The sequence below is a fragment of the Somniosus microcephalus genome, chromosome 7, assembly GCF_052327205.1.
Source record: "Somniosus microcephalus isolate GS21.2 chromosome 7, FLI_Smic_1.0, whole genome shotgun sequence".
Taxonomy (NCBI): Eukaryota; Metazoa; Chordata; class Chondrichthyes; order Squaliformes; family Somniosidae; genus Somniosus; species Somniosus microcephalus.
In genome coordinates this window covers 19226711-19243499 of record NC_140993.1, presented here as the reverse complement: position 1 = coordinate 19243499, position 16789 = coordinate 19226711, and the positions used below count along the sequence as shown (strand labels likewise).

At 41.8% G+C, this 16789-nt stretch overlaps 1 protein-coding gene across 4 annotated transcripts in view; it reads right to left on the bottom strand.

Moving 5' to 3' along the window:
• The window catches only part of vps13b (vacuolar protein sorting 13 homolog B), a 1087794-nt gene that overhangs the window by 815858 nt on the left and 255147 nt on the right, over positions 1 to 16789 (bottom strand). For all 4 annotated transcript variants that reach the window (XM_085992288.1, XM_085992290.1, XM_085992289.1 and 1 more), the window contains exon 17: positions 859 to 1043. In XM_085992288.1, the coding sequence (XP_085848414.1) occupies positions 859 to 1043 (185 nt within the window). The remainder of the gene's footprint in view (positions 1 to 858; positions 1044 to 16789) is intronic.

The window sequence follows — 16789 nt, the reverse complement described above, 5'->3', positions numbered from 1 at the left end:
CAATACTCTCAAAAAATGCGAGTTGCAAATCTCGTCACGTGTCCTGGAGGGCATCAACAAATGGAAGGACCTAAAATTCAAGAACTATACTTTTGTGATACACAAGTTCATTCTTGAGCAATATGCTCCCCATATTAATGTGACTTTTCTCTCTCCAGGACGGTTTTAATTATGACTCATAGAAACATGGCATTGTTTTAATTCTAAGAGTCAGAAAGTATTGACTTTTCAGGGAAAACCACCAAGCATTCTTGTTGGAGGAAAGCTACTGCTCTGTAAGTTATTTTGTTTTTCCAAGCTGGAATTTATTATTCCAGAACTGAGGTGTCCTACATCAACATCGTATAAATTCACAGCAGTTGTGGTATTTAACAGAAAAGTGGCACACTTCGCGAAAGAAAAAAATGGTTGTTTTTGAAAAATGATTTGTATGAAGGGATTAAATGGACTCCAAAGCCTTAATACCAAAAAATTGAAGAACCACAATCCCACTAATCTATCCTCACCCAAAGAACCTTGGGCTCGTCATGCAACCTTCTACAACCTGGAGGTCAGGAGCATTCCAGATCAGAGACTTCTACATTGTCATCAGCAAGTTTCTCTGTGATTGTAAAGCAGGAGCCAACCTTAGTCATTTTTTCCTATCCTAGGTCTGAAATAAACCCACATCACAGTGGATGTCCAAAGAACATGAAATTGATCATAATCGCAGCATGTGATTTTGAAAGGAGCAGCATGCAAATCATCAGTAACTGGCTGGCAAGTGACCATTATTAAAAGGCTAAAAAGGCTATTAAACTACATACCGACAACTGTGACAAAGTTACAGTTATTCAGAACATCACTTCACTATCATACCTGAAGGTCTGAAGATGTTCTTTAGTAGAGCTTCATCTACTGCTAATGATACTGATGCTCCTGTATTGTGCGTCCAGCTCTGCAAAATGGCTTGCAGCAGCAGGGTCTGGGCCCTCGTAGCTTGTAGAGTCAGACTGGGTAATTCAAATATGCATTCTGTTGTTGGGACAAATGGTCGTTTCATCCTATTGAAAAGAAATGGAAATCAAAAAAGGTGCACACTTACATAGAACAGAATTATATAGAATTTTTACAGCACAGAAACAGGCCATTCGACCCAACAGATCTATGCCGGTGTTTATGCTCCCCCCTTACTTAATTTCACCCCATCAACATAGCCTTCTATTCCTTTCTCCCATTCCTTTCTCCCTCATGTACTTATCTAGCTTCCCCATAAACGCATCTATGCTGTTCACCTCAACCACTCCCTGTGGTAGCGAGTTTCACATTCTAACCACTCTCTGGGTAAAGAAGTTTCTATTGAATTGTCTATTGGATTTATTAGTGACTATCTTATATTAATGACCCCTAGTTTTGGTCTCCCCCACAAGTGAAAACATCTTCTCTACATCTACCTTATCAAACCCCTTTCTAGTTTTAAAGACCTCAAACAAGTCTTTTTAGTATATAAATTTGTAGTATATATTTACACTGCTTAAAGACAGACATTTACTATTATTATCTGGTGGCAATAGGCATCAGGCTTGGGCTGACAAGTGGCAGGAAACATTTATGCCACACAAGTGCCAGGCAATGACCATCTCCAAGAGAAAGAAAAACCCAATTACCTCCCCCTTGACCTTCAGCGGCACCACTATCATCATCTTCCCCAATATCAACATCTTAGGCAACACCATTGACCAGCAGCTTAACTGGATCAATCATATCAACACCATGGCTATAATTTATTATTCCAGAACTGAGGTGTCCTACATCAACATCGTATAAATTCACAGCAGTTGTGGTATTTAACAGAAAATAGGCACACTTCGCAAAAGAAAAAAATGGTTGTTTTTGAAAATGTATTTGTATGAAGGGATCTAAGCAATGTAAATATGTACTACTCTGTGACAAGTGTCTCACCTCCCACCCCTTCCAAGTCTCTCCAACATCAGACGCACAAGTCAGGAGTCTAATAGAATACTCGACACACATCTGGATTGATGTAGCCACAACATGCTCAAAAAAGCTCAACATTATTCAGCAAAGGGTATCACTGGACCATTATTCATGCCCCTAGACTCAATATCAAACCTGTCCACCACTGGCACACTGTGGCTGCAGTATGTACTATCTACAAGATACAGTGCAGCAACTCACATCGCCTCCCAGCCCCACGACCTCTACCACCAAGAAGACAAGAGAAGCAAAATCATGGGAATACCATAACCTCCAAGGGACATGCCACCCTGACTTCGACACATATCACTATTCCTTTATTGCCACTGGGTCTAACTCCTGAAATTCCCTAATGAACATCATTGTGGGAACACCATCGCCAGAAAGACTGCAGCAGTTCAAGAGGGTAGCCTACCACTAACTTCTAAGAGTAACTAGGGATGGGCAATCAATGTGGCATTGCCAACCCCACTCACACGCCGAAACAATCAGAATCGGTAGAGCACAGTAGGAGGCCATTCGACCTGTCGCGCCCGTGCCGGCTCTCTGCAAGAGCACTTCAGCAAGTCCCACTCCCCCGCCCTTTCTCCGTAGCCCTGCAATTTTTTTTTCTTTCAGGTACTTATCTAATTCCCTTTTGAAAGCCACGATTGAGTCTGCCTCCACCACCCTCTCAGGCAGTGCATTCCCGATCCTAACCACTCGCTGCGTGAAAAAGTTTTTCCTCCTGTCGCCTTTGGTTCTTCTGCCAATCACCGAAAATCTGTGTCCTCTGGTTCTCGACCCTTCCGCCAATGGGAACAGTTTCTCTCTATCTACTCTGTCTGGACCCCTCATGATTTTGAACACCTCTATCAAATCTCCTCTCAACCTTCTCTGCTCTAAGGAGAACAGCCCCAATTTCTCCAGTCTATCCACATAACTGATGTCCCTCATTCCTGCAACCATTCCTGGAAAATTTTTCTGCACCCTCTCGAAGGTCTTCACATCCTTCCTAAAGTGCGATGCCCAGAATTGGACACAATACTCCAGTTGGGGCCGAACCAGTGTTTTATAAAGGTTCATCATAACTTCCTTGCTTTTGTACTCTATGCCTCTATTTATGAAGCCCAGGATCCCGTATGCTTTTTTAACTGCTTTCTCAACTTGCCCTACCACCTTCAATGATTTGTGCATATATGTGAAGGAATAAGCCATATTTCAGAAAAATACACCATCATATGAACAGAATTCTGATTTTATTAATACATGATATACTGGGTTTAAAAATCTAAACTCTCAATGACACAAGCTGTGCAAACAGGCTTCTGAGATAAGATGAAGTGTTGACATGCAAGCTTTTGAAATGGGAATTGGTTAAAAATACTAAAACAATGGCCTTATTGAAATAGCAGTTTGGCGCTTCCAGAAGTTTGGGAGAAACACAATGGAATGACCCAAGTAAAGTGTTAAAAACAAACACTTCAAACAGGAACACAGAATATTAAAAAACCATGTGCCTTTGTAAAAGTAACATCAGATGAAACAGGAAACACGATTATAATATAACCAATTAAGATGGCTAGGAAAACAAACACCCTAGTTGAAGTGTCTTTAATTTACATGTTGTAAATATACCAACAGAACACTTTGAAGATATGACTTCAATAGATGCACCAAGCAATCACATGGTTTTTGTATTGAACTTGGAACACCACGGAGACAGGAGTCTGTGGTTGTAACCAGTTACGGTCATTTTAGAATTGAATGGAAGCTGTTCTGTAATAACAATTTTATAAGATAAGTTTTTGGAACACCTAAAGGTAGAGACATAATTATGCATGCAGCAGCTAAATTGACAGTAAGAACAGAAAAAAAATCAACAGGAAGATGGCTAGAGATAATTAGCTTACATCAGCAGAAAACTTCAAAGGAATAAACCACTAAAAAAAAAGGTATAAAAATAGAGCTTTTCAGATAGACAGCCAGAAGTCGCTGGAAAGGGGCAAAGCGATTCTCTCAACTTCAGAGGCAGGCTCTAAGTTTTTAACTCTAAGCCTCGGGGATCAAGGTACTCTTAATTTGATTTTGGTGGATATTCTGGATTAGAATTAAGAATAATAAATGTAAAAATGTATGAAGTTAAAATTTGAGAAAAAGAATCTCTGAGAAAAAGAAATGTAAGCTATTTGTTTTTGAACTGTTAAAGTTGCGATGGACTCACAAGCTGTTAACTGATGTCGGCTCTTAAATAAATCTATATATTTTTAGGATTGTCTCAAGTAGTATTTCTGTATCAAACTCGCAAACTCAATTTCGGTACACTCTTGAGGAGTTGCAAAAATCTGGGGGGTATTCCGGACCCTCATAATATCCAGAAGGTTACAGTCTAGTTAAACTTATTAAAAGTGCTATCCGGAGGACGGTAATATCTTCACGTTGTTCCTTTTCTTTAGCGAGAGATAGTCTGAACCTTTAGGCCCAATTAAGAGTGTTAAAGAATTCGGCTATCTTTAACTTTAGTTGAAGGTGAACTTCTGGGGAATACGCCTGATCTGGGGTAGCCCGAAAAGGGCTAGGTCTAGTCATTATCCCTTCACATATACCCTCAGATCTCTCTGTCCATGCACCCCCTTTAGAATTTATGAAAGGGAAATCATGGCCCAAAAATTCGGGTCTCCACGGGTGAGTACGCACGGGGTACTCACCCGTAGGCCCGATGGACGTGCCGGTTTCCTGCATGCACTGCGCATGCGGGGGAAACCGGCACTTCCGTTCCTCTGAACGAAGAGGTTCAGAGGTTGAACGCGTGCGCATCGAACATCGGGTTTTTTTAATTATTTTTTTTAATACAGGTTTTCCCAGGAACGTAAGCCTGCAGAATTTAGAAATATAAAAAGCAGGTGTAAGGCCTGCTTTTTACAAGTTAAGTGGTGAATTAATTAAAATTAAAACATTTTTTCCCCCACAGGTTTATTATTTTTAAATACTTTAAAGCAAGGTAAGTTGATTTTTAGCCCCGTTAGAAAATAAAATTACTTTTTTCAAAAGTTTAAATTGTTTAAAATAGTTATTTCATGTAATTTATAGTTTATTTAAAAAATGTGATTTAAAAAAAAAATTATTTGAAGAGTTAATGCTATTTTGGGGCCGTAGTATTTATAAGTCTCGACAGCACTTCCTGTCAGACTTATGAATGGAGCATTCCCTGCTCCGATTGGCTGCCCATGGCCCACGTGATCCCAGGGGACGCATCGAACTAACTGCGCCCCTGGGATACGCAAGCACTGCGCGCCGGCAGCTGGACCTGCGCGCCGGCAGCTGGACCAGGCCCCGGATTGGAATTCCACGGGAGCCCACAGCTCAACGGCCGGCACGCAAGGTAAGTGCAGATCGGGGGCTTGCACCCACGGGAATTTCTGGGCCCATGTTTGAAAAACCTACTGGAGTTTTTTGAGGATGTAACTGGTAGAATAGATAAGGGAGAACCAGTGCATGTGGTGTATTTGGATTTTCAGAAGGCCTTTGATAAAGTCCCACATAAGAGGTTAGTGTGCAAAATTAAAGCACATGGGATTGGGGGTATGGATTAAAAATTGGTTAATAGACAGGAAACAGAGAATAGGAATAAATGGGTCTTTTTCGGGGTGGCAGGCAGTGACTAGTGGGGTATCGCAGGGATCAGTGCTTGGGCCCCAGCTATTCACAATATATATCAATGATTTGGATGAGGGAACCAAATGTAATATTTCCAAGTTTGCTGACGACACAAAACTAGGTGAGATTGTGAGTTGTGAGGAGGATGCAAAGAGGCTTCAAGGCGATTTAGACAAGTTGAGTGAGTGGGCAAACACATGGCAGATGCAGTATAACGTGGATAAATGTGAAGTTATCCACTTTGGTAGGAAAAACAGAAAGGCAGAGTATTATTTAAATGGTGATAGATTGGGAAATGTTGATGTACAAAGGGACCTGGGTGTCCTTGTACACCAGTCACTGAAAGCAAACATGCAGGTGCAGCAAGCAGTTAGGAAGACAAATGGTATGTTGGCCTTCATTGCAAGAGGATTTGAGTACAGGAGCAAGGATGTCTTACTACAGTTATACAGGGCCTTGGTGAGACCACACCTGGAGTACTGTGTGCAGATTTGGTCTCCTTCCCTAAGAAAGGCTATACTTGCCATAGAGGGAGTGCAGCGAAGGTTCACCAGACTGATTCCTGGGATGGCAGGACTGTCGTATGAGGAGAGATTGGGTCGGCTAGGCCTATATTCACTAGAGTTTAGAAGAATGAGAGGGGATCTCATTGAAACATATAAAATTCTGACAGGGCTAGACAGACTGGATGCAGGGAAGATGTTTCCCCTGGCTGGGGGGTCTAGAACGAGGGGTCACAGTCTCAGGATACGAGGTAGGACATTTAGGACTGAGATGAGGAGAAATATCTTCACTCAGAGGGTGGTGAACCTATGGAATTATCTACACAGAAGGCTGTGGAGGCCAAGTCACTGAATATATTTAAGAAGGAGATAGATAGATTTCTAGACACAAAAGGCATCAAGGGGTATGGGGAGAGAGTGGGAATATGATATTGAGATAGAGGATCAGCCATGATCATATTGAATGGCGGAGCAGGCTCAAAGGTCTGAATGGCCTACTCCTGCTCCTATTTTTCTTTGTTTCTATGTTTCTATCAAGAAAAGCAATGGTCCTAGTACCGATCCTTGGGGAACTCCACTGTATACCTTCCTCCAGTTCAAAAAACCAAATATATTTAAAAAAAGTTAAGTATGCAATGCTTTGTGCAGGTCTAACATTTTATACACTTTACTCTGCCTTTATCTTTCTTTCCATTGTCTCAATCCAAGATAATTGGATTTGACTAATGACAAACATTTTCTCAATTTCCTTGGAAGCAGTCTAAGGCATCACACAGATTGCGCTAATCTCAATCTTCTACCTTTTGTCATGTATAGAGATAGATTTCATTATCCTCTTGATTGACTAACCATCACCATTTATTGAAACATTCTGCTTTTTGGCTAAAGGCGCAACACACTTTTTGTTACAGTAGGGATATGAGCTAGTACAATTGTTTTTTTTGCATGGCTGACACATGGTATTCTGCAGCAACAGATCTGGGATACGAACATCCGTGCCCATTCTGGCGTACTCCTGCTGTAATTCTGGTAGGACTACACCGGAACAACTAGAAACAAAGTCAAATTCCTGGATAAGTCAGGTCCTAACCTAGCTCTGAAGAATCAAGGATGTCCTTGTCGGAGCCAGAACCTCTACCCGCCCTTCTATGGCCATTGTGATGAGGGGTTGTGGGCTAGGAGTGAGAAATCCCCACATCAGGAGTTCCCATGCCCTGGGTCTCAATGGATTTTGGCAGCTGGTCGGCACAGGTACGAGACCAGATCTACCAGCCAGCCCAGGGTCAGATGTTGGGACTCTTGAGGAAGTAAGGCTGGGATCTCAGTGCAAAATAGGATGCCAAAGTTGCAAACAGTCTGGTTCAGCCTGAACAGTAGCCAGGGAGGAGAATGGAGCTGGTGGCAAAGGTATGGAGATTGTGGTGAGTGGCCAGAGACAACGGCTTCGGTCTTCCCTATATTTTGCTGCAGAAATTGCAGCTCATCCAAAACTGGATGTCGGACAAGCACACTGACCGTACAGAGGCAGTGTAGGGTCTGAGAGATGTGATGGAAAGGTAGACCTGGGTGTCAGCATCGTACATGTGGAAGACTGGCCATTTCCACCTCCGAAACATCACCCATTTCCCAACTTAATTCATCCCATCCACCAATGAAGCACTCATGCATGCCTTTGCCATCTTCAAGCTTAACCTTTCCAAAAACTCTCTCAAAAGCTCCATCCTATATAAACTTTAAATCATGGACAACTCCGACATTCACATCTTGCCCTGCACAAAGTCTTGCTCATCCGTCATCCAGTCCTCAATATCCTCCAAACCCCCAAACATACTAAAATCCTGGTCCTTATTTGAAAATCACTCATGGCCTCACCTCATCCTGTAGCTGCATGCTCAAGCTCAACTTGCACTCTTGAATCTGGACATGTGCATCAGCCCTTTTCTTTATCTACTATAAGTTGCAGAGCCTTCACCCATCATGGCCCAACACTTGAATTCTCTTCCCAAAGCCCTCCACCATGCTACATCTATCCCCTCTTTGATAAAATTCTGACAGGTTAGATGCTGGGAGAATGTTTCTCCTGGCTGGGGAGTCTAGTACTAAGGGTCACAGTCTCAGAATAAGGGGTTGGCCATTTAGGACTGAGATGAGGAGAAATCTCTTCACTCGGAGGGTTGTGAATCTTTGGAATTCTCTACCCCAAAGGGCTGTGGCTGCTCAGTCGTTGAGTGTATTCAAGACAGAGATAGATAGATTTTTGGACTCCAGGGAAATCAAGGGATATGGGAATAGTGCAGGAATGTGGAGTTGAGGATAGATCAAGCACGATTTTATTGAATGGCGGAGCAGCCCCGTAGAGCCTCCTCCTGCTCCTATTTCTTATGTTCTTATGAAAAGACTCAAGACGTAAGTCTTTAATCAAACCTTCATTCATCTTCCATAATTACCACATCCCAAATTCTATTTATTGCCGGTTAGTCCCTCCCCCTCCCACGTAGACACTATAAATTGTTATTGCCTGGCTATGAGCAGAGTTAAAGCCTGGATCTTTTGACTTGTAGATGTCAATCCAGGCAATAGCTTCCGGATGCAAGCTGCTGCAGTTCCCCAGTCATACACCAAACTTCACTTTTGACATTCCTTTCAATGCTACTAATCCATAAAGCCAAGGTAGGTTCTGGATTCAATCCCTAATGTGTGTCAAGTTGTTTGATCTTAACCAGAGAGCAGTCGGACACTACAACTGACCTCAAGCAAGTCATTTGGGGGTATTTGAGAATACAATCCCTATTGGAATGTATATAAAATAAATATAGAATGAAATTTTAAAAAAAGACTTGCATTTATATAGCGTCTTTTATGACCACCAGACGTCCCAAAGCTCGTTACAGCCAATGAAGTACTTTTTGAAGAGCAGTCACTGTTGTAATGTAGGAAACGCAGCAGCCAATTTGCACTCAGAATGCTCCCACAAACAGCAACGTGATAATGACCAGATAATCTGTTTTTGTGATGTTGATTGAGGGATAAAAATTATCAGGACACCGGGGATAACTTCTTCGAAATAGTGTCAAAGGATCTTTTACATGCACCTGAGAGCGGAGACGGGGCCTCGGTTTAGCGTCTCAGCCGAAAGACAGCACCTCCGACAGTGCAGCACTCCCTCAGTACTGCACTGGAGTGTCAGCCTAGATTTCTGTGCTCAAGTCTCTGGACGGGAGTGGGGACTTGCACCCACAACCTTCTGACTCAGAGGCGAGTGTGCTAACAACTAAGCCACAACTTACACATCTGAGGACATGATCAGCTTCATCTGTGAATAGTCCTCACTAGGACACTTGCTGTCCGGGGCACTCAATTAGAATGACCACTTTGCTAAGTTAGCCGTTGAACAATAACCCAATAAAAGACGAGAATTTTTAAAATTAAGGGGTAAAGTTTGCGGGGCGGGGGGCAAGAGAAAGATAAATATATTAATGAAAAATTCATTGTAGCAGACCAAGATCCTTCCAGCTCATCAGTGTTTTTCTTACATAAACTTCCAGTTGGGCATTGGGAATTAAAAAAAACAATTCATATTGTTGATTTAAGTTTGCCATTCTCTCAGTTTTGCGTGCAGATTCATTAATAGTGAAGAGTGGATAACACTATAGCTTTCTGCAAAACATGTGTATGTTCTCCAGGATTAGATCTATAAAAATTAGGTCAAACTCTATCCTCCCGGGGAAAATAAATCTCCATACAACCAGCAGATCAAGCATCTCATTAAAACAAAACTTGGACAAAGTCCAGTGTAAATTCAGAAGTAGAACGATTGACAGGTCTCCCTCTCCATTGCTTCCCCTCCCAGCAAAAAAAAAACCTGGAAATGTAACCGATCGGAACAATTAAGCTGCCTTAATGAAAAGCGTACTTAAAATTATTCTCTCTGGTACTGACCACAACATACTATTTGGTACAGGTAAGTAGTCGTGATTCACAGGATTTAGTATGTGCAGACTTAAAGAACAGCTATTCATGCTTTCAAAATCAACACCTGCCTAAGACTGAAGGAATATTACAACAAGCAGCTGGCTTTAATGGTTTACATAGGGTCCCAAAATGCAAGCCTGAAACCCGCAGAATGTTTCCAAAAATTTCATTTTCATTATTACTCATTTCCTGTGCAGTGTAAAACTGTACGTTCATTTTTTCCAAAATAACAGCAAGTTCTAACTAGTTTTTTTTTTATTACAGCGCTGTGCACATTACTGGCCCAACATATTTTGACAGCATCGACATTTGGAATGCGAGATCTACACAGAGCCATTTCAACAGTAAAGTTGTGGTCCAAGCTAACGCAAAGGCTACGAATATCGTACAAGATGTCATTAATAGTTCTCCAAGTAGCCAAGTCAAATGGGAAAGGAGGAACAAAAGTCCGCTTAGTAAGAAACTGCTTACAATTACAAAAAAGTAACTTCGAGTTCAGAAGGAACTTGCACAATATTTCACACAACATCGTATCCAAGTTGCTCATAAAATGCAACCTAATCTCAGGAGTTTTGAACAAAAGTAGCCATTGTTTGGACTGTAGTTGTATTACACACTGCGTCGGAGATTGGTAGCTGTAAAGTATGAAACGTGGTCAGAGTTATACTGCTGGTTGCAGCTCAGAAGCTGCAAATGCATGTAAGCTCCAAGGGGAACTTTGTTTTAAGATAAGGAGATAACCAGTGGTACATACGAACATACAAAATTGACGGGCAGGTTAAGGACCAGCTGGTCCATCAAGCCTGTCCCACACCATGATGGCCGGACCATCACAGTGGCTTCTGCCAAAACACAGTACAGGAAACTCTTTTTTATCCGGCACCGACGGGACCGGCGTGGTGCCGGTTGATCAAAGAGTCCGGATTACAGAGAGGTATACTTACTAAGGTACGAGAGCCCCGTACACGGCCACAGATCCAGGCATCCCTGTTGCATGGCAACAGGTGCAGGAACCCCGGTTATACGGCCACAGATCCAGGAACCCCGGTTACACGGCCATTAATATGAAGTAAAACTTACCTGAACCTACTCCTGAATTTTGCCGGTTAAGAGAGATTTCCGGTTATTTTAGGTGCCAGTAAAAAGAGCTTCCTGTACAAGGCACGCAAGAGAATACACACCAGGGGCAGCAGGGGCCAACTGATTCTTAATTCTCCAAAAGCAATCAACAGAGATAAAACAGGAGATTAAGGCAAAAAAAAGGAAGATTTATAAAGATTGTAGGGAGCAGAGAACGGGAAATCAATGGTCCAAGTACAAGACCGTATAGGATCAGCTTAAAGGTGAACCAGGTGCCAAGAGAGAACTACAAAATAAAGATATAAAACATGATGCCAAAAATTCTTCCAGTATAACAACATCAGAGCAACAGTCAAATGTATCCAATATGGAGTTAAATATTAGGATTCGCCAGAGACAGCAAGAATCCAAAATTACTGTTTAGGAGCTTTTTAACAGGGAGGCCACCAAAAACACAATGTTCCAATATCAAACACGTTTATGCGCTTCAGGAGTTTTGCATGATCAATTGGCTGAAAATCAATAATTCCCCCAGAAATTATGAATTTTACCCCAAGTCACTTAGAAACACAAGGAAGGGGATTTGATAGACAGTCATATTGAATCAGCAAACCTAAGGCAGTTCGAGGTTCAGACAAAGTCAATATGGTTACAGATCAAAAGATAAAAAAAGGGATGGTTACATTAGTGGGCTTGTACTGCAGTCTTGCCAATTGTGGAAGGGAAAGGGAAGAGGAAATCTAGAAACAAATCGGGGAGATGAGTTGGAATAACAATTATTGTTCTAAAAGATTTCAATGACCCACTCATTGATTGGGACAGGTAAGGAGTCAACAGAGATAAGGGAATGAATGGAATTCCTAAATTGTGTGCAGAATTGCTTCCTCAAGGAGTATGGTCATATGCCGACAAGGGACTAGCATTGCTAGATCTAATTATGAGTAAAAAAGAAATAAAACAGGTACGATAGCAAAATACTGCAGATGTTGGAAATCCGAAATAACAACAGAAAATGCTGGAAAAACTCAGCAGGTCAGGCAACATCCGTGGAGAGAAATTTGAGTTGACGTTTCGGGTTTGACCCTTCTTCAAAACTGGAGAGAAAAGGAACTAGATCGAAGGCAGGGCTGCGATCGGACAAAAGAATAAAAGAACCAAAAGAAGTAAAAGAGATTAGAAGCTAGACGAGATGGTAGATGAGTTAGATGTGGGTATGCACTTCAGGAGTAGTGACCATAATATAAGGTTTAAGGTCCCAAATAGAAAAGGGAAAAAAAGTTATTTGAAAAAATAAGGGCACTAAATTTGCCACACAAATTGCGTCATGCAGTCTCGCAAAGGTAAGAAAAAGTGCCATTTGAGCCACGCAGGCTTCTATTCAAAATCTCCAGTACAACCGGTTCAAAAGCACAAGTGTCAGAGGTTTGGGAGTAAGTCACCCGCGCATAATGTCAATCAAGAAAGAGCACATCGCATGAGAGAAGAAAAGAGAAAGTAAACCATGAAGCAACAATAACAGGTATTAAAAAAAATTCAGCAGCCCTAATTTATTATTTGTTCTTAGGATTCATTACCAATTTCCACAAACATTTCCCAGACTTTTTCTTCCAAGTTGGTGGATCGGTAAAAGTCAATTCTTTCGTGATGTTGGCATTAAAAAAAAAAAAAAATTCTCACTGGTCTTTGCACTGAAAATTGGATCCTAAGATGCATGTGAATCGCATTAGTGATTTCCTCAAGCACGCTGTGTGAAATAAAGTGCTGTAACTGCCATGCACAATTTACAGCACACAAAGATTGATGGCTTGCTACATTTAGCAGTGACAGCTGCTTATGCGGGCACCATTAGATGGCAAATGAAGAAACAACGGCAAAACAAAAGAAAAACGTTGAAGTTGCTCAATGGCAATATTTAAATGTGAAGTGCAAACTCTATTAGAGCCCCCACACTTTACCCAAGATTATATCATGTTATATATGTTTGCATTACTGTTTGTCCTACTAGTTTAAATATGTGCAGTATTCAGATAGACCTGGATACTTTTTTTTTTAAAAGATGAAGCATTTCCTTGAACCTAGTTCCTCTCATCTGAATTTGACCTGGATTCTCGTTTCCACATCATTAATTGATGAACACTGAAAGTGAATAATTATTTTTAATTGCTGCCCTGTAAAGACTCTCTGTTATTATTCAAAGTAATCTGTACCTTAAAGGTTTTTTAAAAATTGCAAAATTGAAAATCTGCCACCTTTTCTTCCAACAAATCTGTGCACTACTTTATCCTAACAGTTCTCTACCTTAAACCTGGTGCTTCTGGCAGTGTTGTGTGGCAGCATTGTAAGTGGTCTACCTACTGCTAAAAGCAAGCAATTAGGAAGGCAAATGGCATGTTGGCCATTATTGCAAGGGGGTTGGAGTACAAGAATAAGGAAGTCTTGCTACAATTGTACAGGGCTTTGGTGAGACCACACCTGCAGTACTGTGCAATGTTTTGGTCTCCTTATCTGAAGAAGGACATACTTGCCTTAGAGGCGGTGCAACAAAGGTTCACTAGACTGCTCCCTGGGATGAGAGGGTTGTCCTATGAGGAAAGATTGCGTAGAATAGGTCTATAATCTCTGGAGTTTAGAAGAATGAGAGGTGAAACATATAAGATTCTGAGGGGGATTGAAAGGATAGATGCTGAGAGGTTGTTTCCCCTGGCTGGAGAGTCTAGACGAGGGGGCATAGTCTCAGGATTAGCCTTTTAAGACTGAGAGAAGGAGGAATTTCTTTATTCAGAGTGTTGTGAATCTTTGGAATTCTCTACTCCAGAGGACTGTGGATGCTGAGTCATTGGGCTGGATTTTCATTCAGAAGTCAGGAAGGAGGCGGGACTACAACTTTCGGGTTTTAGTCCCGCCTCCATCAAGATGCGGCCAATCCACGCGATCTTCCCTTGATTGACCTTGTTGAGTCTGCCCAGCGGGCTCAGCAGGCCAATTAAGGGCCACCCAGCAACAGGTGACGTCACAGACTGAAATTTCATCTGTCAGGACGTGTTGACAGATGAAATATCAGTGTTCCACAGCTGTTTGAAGTTGTCAAACACTGACAGTCTTACTTCTAACCTGAGTCCTTCTACGCAGACTCAGTTAAAAATCTCGCTGGCACTGAAAGCTGAAAGCTGTCACTTTTGACAGATCGCAGCCATTTTGCTTTCAGTGCCGGCTGAGTGATGGACTCCCGAAACCTAGAGGAAGAAAGGCTGTTAAGGTAAGTACAGGTAATTTAAACTTCTTTACACACTTTAGACACACCAAACACACTTACCTTTGCACTCATGCACCCATCACTCACCTGAACACCGACATCTCGAGCCCTCCAAGTCCTGCAACCCGACGGCCCGCCTCCTCTAACCTGGCGTGGTTTGGAGCCGTCGGGAATCCCACACGACACCCTTCAAAATAGGGATTAGGCTAAAAACTGCCTGTTAATTACCTGTTAACAGGCAGTTAATTGGCACTAATCCCTTCCCGCCTCGGGTCAGCGGGTCCCAGTGCGGGGCGGGTACCCGCTTCCTTTGAAACTTACGCGGAGGCGGGTTTTGGGCGGGATGGTGTCGAGACCCCCGAATTCGGGATTTTTGCCCCCTAAACGCCTAAAAGCCCGCCTCACGGCACACTGAAAATCGACCAAATTGAGTATATTTAAGACTGAGATAGATGGATTTTTGGACTCCAGGGGAATCAAGGGAAAAGGGAGATCGGGCAGGAAAGTGGAGTTGAGGTCAAAGATCAGCCATGATCTTATTGAATGGCGGAGGAGGCTCGAGGGGCCGAATGGCCTGCTCCTTAGGCTCTACTTCTTATGTTCTTATTGGACTATGTAAGTAATTGTGGGTTATCATTTAGTTGCATGTGCCTTTTTTTTTATAAAAGTCCCTTGCTTGTTTTCTTGACTCCTAGCAATGCTCCAAATAAAAACAATGATTTTCTCCAAATTTACCCATGGTTTTGATATCCAATTTAATTTGCTGATCTTCTCCCCAGTTTCTGATGCTAAAAATAGAAACTGAAAAACACCTGATAAAACAGTGTTTATAAAAACAGTAATAAAAACGAATTTAATGATCCTTATTTGTTCTGGCTTTCCATTCACATTGAACGGTGACACATACCACTCGCCAATTTGTATAGGTTTACACAAGCATTTTTTTTACTCCCCTTTTTGCAACACTGGTTAAGGGATGCTGCCATGTTTGAGAAACTTGTATTGAATCTCCTTAATAACGGCGAAAATGGTCCATTATTCTCCAATTTCACCGTGCTTACATGTAGCTGGACTTAATTAAGACCAAACCAGAATAAAAAGCAACAGATATTGGCTGGGGGCCTCTGAAAGAGCAACTATTACTGGTTATGTCACCATGTGCAGAAAGTGCTCAATCTGCAAAAACCCATTTAGAGACTTACTTGTGCAGCCAAGAATTTCACCTCACCCCACTTCCCTCACCATGTGCCTGCAACACCATGGATTGTGTTGTTTACTAAATAGCAGTCAATACCAGGGTCAGGTGTGGTGTATAGGTCCTATGTTTAATTTTATATAGGATCTACATATTCAGATGGATTTGTCTGTTCATAGGTCAGCCTGCAAAACATAATTAAATGACACACCTCAAGTCCCAAGATACACCGTGTGTTTTTTTTAAAAGTAGAAAATCCTATTACAGGAAACTTCGGTTTATCCGGAGTTGTATGGCCGGAAACCTCGCTCTAACGGCAGAAATCAGCAGCCATTTTGGTTAGGTTTTTTTTCTTCTCCTAGCATTCTTTTAACAGGCAGGCTCTGGAAAGCGTCTTTGTAGCTTAGCAACAGCTTCAGAGACGCTTCCAAGGTACGGGCCGAGTGTTTACAAGCTGTTGCTGAGCAACAGTGTTTGTTGTCAAATATGGCGATTTTCATCTCCGTATGCTTCAACGTTAACTTTGCACGTCCGGCAGTTTTGATATATCGGCAACACGCCGGTCCCGTCGGTGCCGGATATCAGAACTTTTCCTGTACATCAGCACAGTCAAAAACATCAAACCGCGCACTCTTACACATCCTTCAAGCCCAGATTAAACCAGAGAACGGTATTTCCTACAAAAGGATGATGACTACTTTCACTCACAAATGAGAAACCTTGTAAATCACTTTCTTGTCCTGAGAGCTAACATTTTGTTAGGGTTAAAGATTTGTAAAGGGTGAGTGTGTTTAAATAGTAATCTGCTCATTTACGAAGCAAACTTCAAACCTTGTAACTTTTCAGTCATGGTTCCATAAAGTAAATGTTATTATGTGTATGGAAGAAACAAAAGAGCAACAAGGATTGCCATATATCTTTGTGAGAAGTACTGAAATTATTTTGAAAGAAAAACATTGCAGCTACACATTATTAACTGCATCAGTTTCTTTAGATTTGCAACAGTAAATAATGCAATTATTTGTATTTAAAGAGCTGCAAAACTACAGAGGTAATGGACAAATCATAACCTTCTGAAATAAAACAATCTCAATCCCATCCACGTCACTTTGCCTTTACTGTAAGTATCAGCTTGGCAGGGTGGCAGCACCTCTACCCGAGATGGTGGTGGAT